Source organism: Clarias gariepinus, chromosome 25 (genome assembly GCF_024256425.1).
Source record: "Clarias gariepinus isolate MV-2021 ecotype Netherlands chromosome 25, CGAR_prim_01v2, whole genome shotgun sequence".
NCBI classification, from domain to species: domain Eukaryota; kingdom Metazoa; phylum Chordata; class Actinopteri; order Siluriformes; family Clariidae; genus Clarias; species Clarias gariepinus.
The window spans coordinates 2,020,001-2,023,175 of NC_071124.1; the positions used below are offsets into that span (position 1 = coordinate 2,020,001).

At 34.8% G+C, this 3,175-nt stretch overlaps 1 protein-coding gene across 1 annotated transcript in view; it reads right to left on the reverse strand.

Annotated features, from left to right (window-relative positions):
- en2b (engrailed homeobox 2b) overlaps positions 1–2,403 on the reverse strand; it is a 6,125-nt gene extending 3,722 nt beyond the window's left edge. The window contains exon 1 of the mRNA XM_053486909.1: positions 1,625–2,403. Within this exon, the coding sequence (XP_053342884.1) occupies positions 1,625–2,042 (418 nt within the window). The 5' untranslated portion in view covers positions 2,043–2,403. The remainder of the gene's footprint in view (positions 1–1,624) is intronic.
- Positions 2,404–3,175: the final 772 nt, after the last annotated feature.

A 3,175-nucleotide genomic window follows, 5' to 3' on the forward strand; every position in this document is an offset into this window, starting at 1 on the left:
TAATTTATAAATTAGCAAAAGGTGTGATTTAAACCTAAGGGAATCTCAGACAATACAAGTAATAATAATAATAATAATAATAATAATAAAAATAATAATAATGTACACAGGTTTGTTTTTGCGCTGAAACTTTCGCTACTACGTGCAATTTAATCTCAAAGAGGTTGTATATAAAATGCTTAAGGATATTAGTTTTTAAAACAGAAGTGTTTTTCATCGAAATTAATATCATTTAGCACAAAATGTCTGAAGCCTCGACATCCTTCAAGCCCATTGTCCAACAAAAATATGCTAATGAAATATTAACAAAGACCTCGACCAAACAAAGGCGCTAAACTTGGCTTCGTTTCACATGAACATTACCTAAATACTATTTTATTTTTATTAGAAATAATTTCCTGCTTGACACTTTGATCAAAAACCTTCAGTAAAATATTTTCTAAAGTTATAATCAGAAATCACGAACTTCAAATATATACTGTTTGCTGCTTTAATAATTATATTAAATTCTAATAGAAATAGTTTAAAATAAAAATAATAAAATTATTATTATTATTATTATTATGCTAATAATAATAATAATAATAATAATAATAATGTAGGGGTTTTGAGCATATTTTAAGTCGCCAATTTGTCCACAGTTTTAAGTCACTTTTTATCTAAATATACTTGCGATAGTTTATATCTTCTATATTTTCCCCTTGAAAAAAAATCATATTTCTGGAAACGGCTTATTTTTAAGCACTTCTAAAATTACTTTTTTGGTTCGCTTTCAAAAAGTCTAGTGGCGCATGACTGTTAAAATGGCCTCAAAGCTTAAGTAAATTTCCATCTGTTTGTGTTCATTCTTTTCCACATAAACACTAGAAACCCATGGCAAAAATAGCTTCGTTTTAATTTTTTTGTAAGAAATGTCGCCGTACACCGTCTGTATAACTGTAGACTACATTGAAGAAGAAAACGCTTTAACTAAAGCTAAGCTAAAATAAATAATACACAAAATACGTACATAAAGTGTATTTTTGTAGCCATCGTTTAATCATGTGTGAGTGTTCTTTCAGATAAAATTTCCCTGTTTTATTATTTATCTGATTTTTTTGAAATTATGAATCATGAATATTTTTTTTTTTAAAGACTCGGAGCGAAGCAGATCAGAGCAGGTGCAAGAACTCCGAGCTGACCATAAACATGGGACTGAGATTCAGCTTCGGAGCCGAAATTCTCCCTGTGAAGTTATTAAAAAATACTTTTTCAAACTTCTATGTTGTTTTAATTAAATATATGAAGATACAGGTGGTTAAAATTTTTATAATTGTGATTTTATTAACTGTGTTATAAACGGAAGTTTATTTCTCGATGTTTTTTCGGGTATTTTTGTTCGCCGTGTAAGGCACGTAAAAAAAAACTCGTTAAAGCAAACTTAAAACCAGGTTTTGTTTAATAATTTATACTTTTATAGAATTGAAAATTTTACTTCAGATGCACTAAAGGTAAATATGTACTAAATGTATGTTTATATGTAATATTTTGTTATTCACGTGTCAAATCACATGTGTAAAAAAAAAACCCTCCTAATTATTAATGTAAATATTTTTTAGTATTAGTATTAGAAATGACCTCTGACCTGATGAGGGTCTGTCCGAGTATCTGGTGCAGTAAACCCACGCTGGCCACAGCATCGACTGGTTATTGGGCGAGTTTGCGCACTGATCCGAGCCGCTTTCCTCTCCGGGCTTCGAGCCGCTGACGGCGTGGTTTGATGCCCCTTCTTCACCCGACCCCGGTGATCGTGCTCGGTCTGTGTCGGTCCCCGCCTCTGAGGGACAGCGGTTCTCTCTCCCGGACGCGTTAATGATGTCGCTGCGCTCGGACGCGCTGACGGCGGCGGCGCTTTCTTTTCTGCGTCCGAAGTCCGGCCGCAAGATGTTGTCGATGTAGAAGTTTGTGATCCGGTGCAGGTTTCCTGGAGGCTCGAGCAGCGGCAGAATGGCTCGGTTCGATTCGTCTCCTGCATCTCTGCTGCTCTGATCTTTCTCTTCCATCCTGAAACTCTCCTTAACCCCTTTTTCTTCGAGCGCTCTCGACTTCCAGGGTTTTTAAAATATATATATAATTTCCTCTTATGTATTCCTATATATTTTTTTTTACTTAAAAATGTAAACAGCAAACTGAAAAACAAAAAAATATTTTTTCTGTATTTTAAATGCCACACGAGCGTTTCTTGGGCGCACAAAGAAAAAACATAATTAGCCTATAGATTTTTTTTTTATTCCACGAGCTCCACGAAGTAGTTCTCAATAATACCAGAGGAATTTAATTATTAAGCCAAAAAGATACTACTACTCCTACTAATAACAAGATGAATAATAAGAGGAGTAATAAGGCCTCTGTAGGAGCCGGTGCTGAAGTCGCGCCTCAGTGAGCAAATAACGGCTAAATAAAGAGCTGCCAACTGGCTCTCAAATACTTTCACTACGGATTTTTTTTTGTTCTTATTTTTAATACGAGACTCCCGTGTGACGTCGCACTCCCGTATCCTAGACACGTGCCTCCGACCAACCAAGAGGCGCCGTTTGTGTCACGTGATCCGGTGACTCCGCTAAGTGACAGCAGCTCTGCCTCGCCTCGTCTCCGACGTTTAAAGGTACAGCAGCCCAAAGGCAGGGATTCAATTAGCACTGAGTCCTATAGGCTGTGTGTACAGGTGTGACTTCAAAATAATAAAGAGAAATTCTTTGATTTCCCTCCTTAACAATGTTTATTTATGCCTTATATAACACAACACCGCATTGGTCATGCATCATAAATTATGATCACAACATATTCATGTATTCCTGATAAGTCAAAGGTTAATTGACATATTTGTCACGTGTCATGCAATATTGACCATATGATGTATGGTTTATATATAAGCCTAACATATTAAAATCTGAATCAATGATCAAATTTAGATTTAGACTTAAGATATTGGTCTAATATGACATGATAATTTAACAATCATATGTTGGCCAATACTACGTCCTGGCATGTAAAGCTTGGCCATATGTCATTACGTGTGATCTATATATGTAAAAGGGACGTTATAAAGCCTTGATAATGGCATTTAATAACCTATAAAAAAAACATATTTTTATAGGTATCATTTATCATATGTATGTATGTATACACACATATC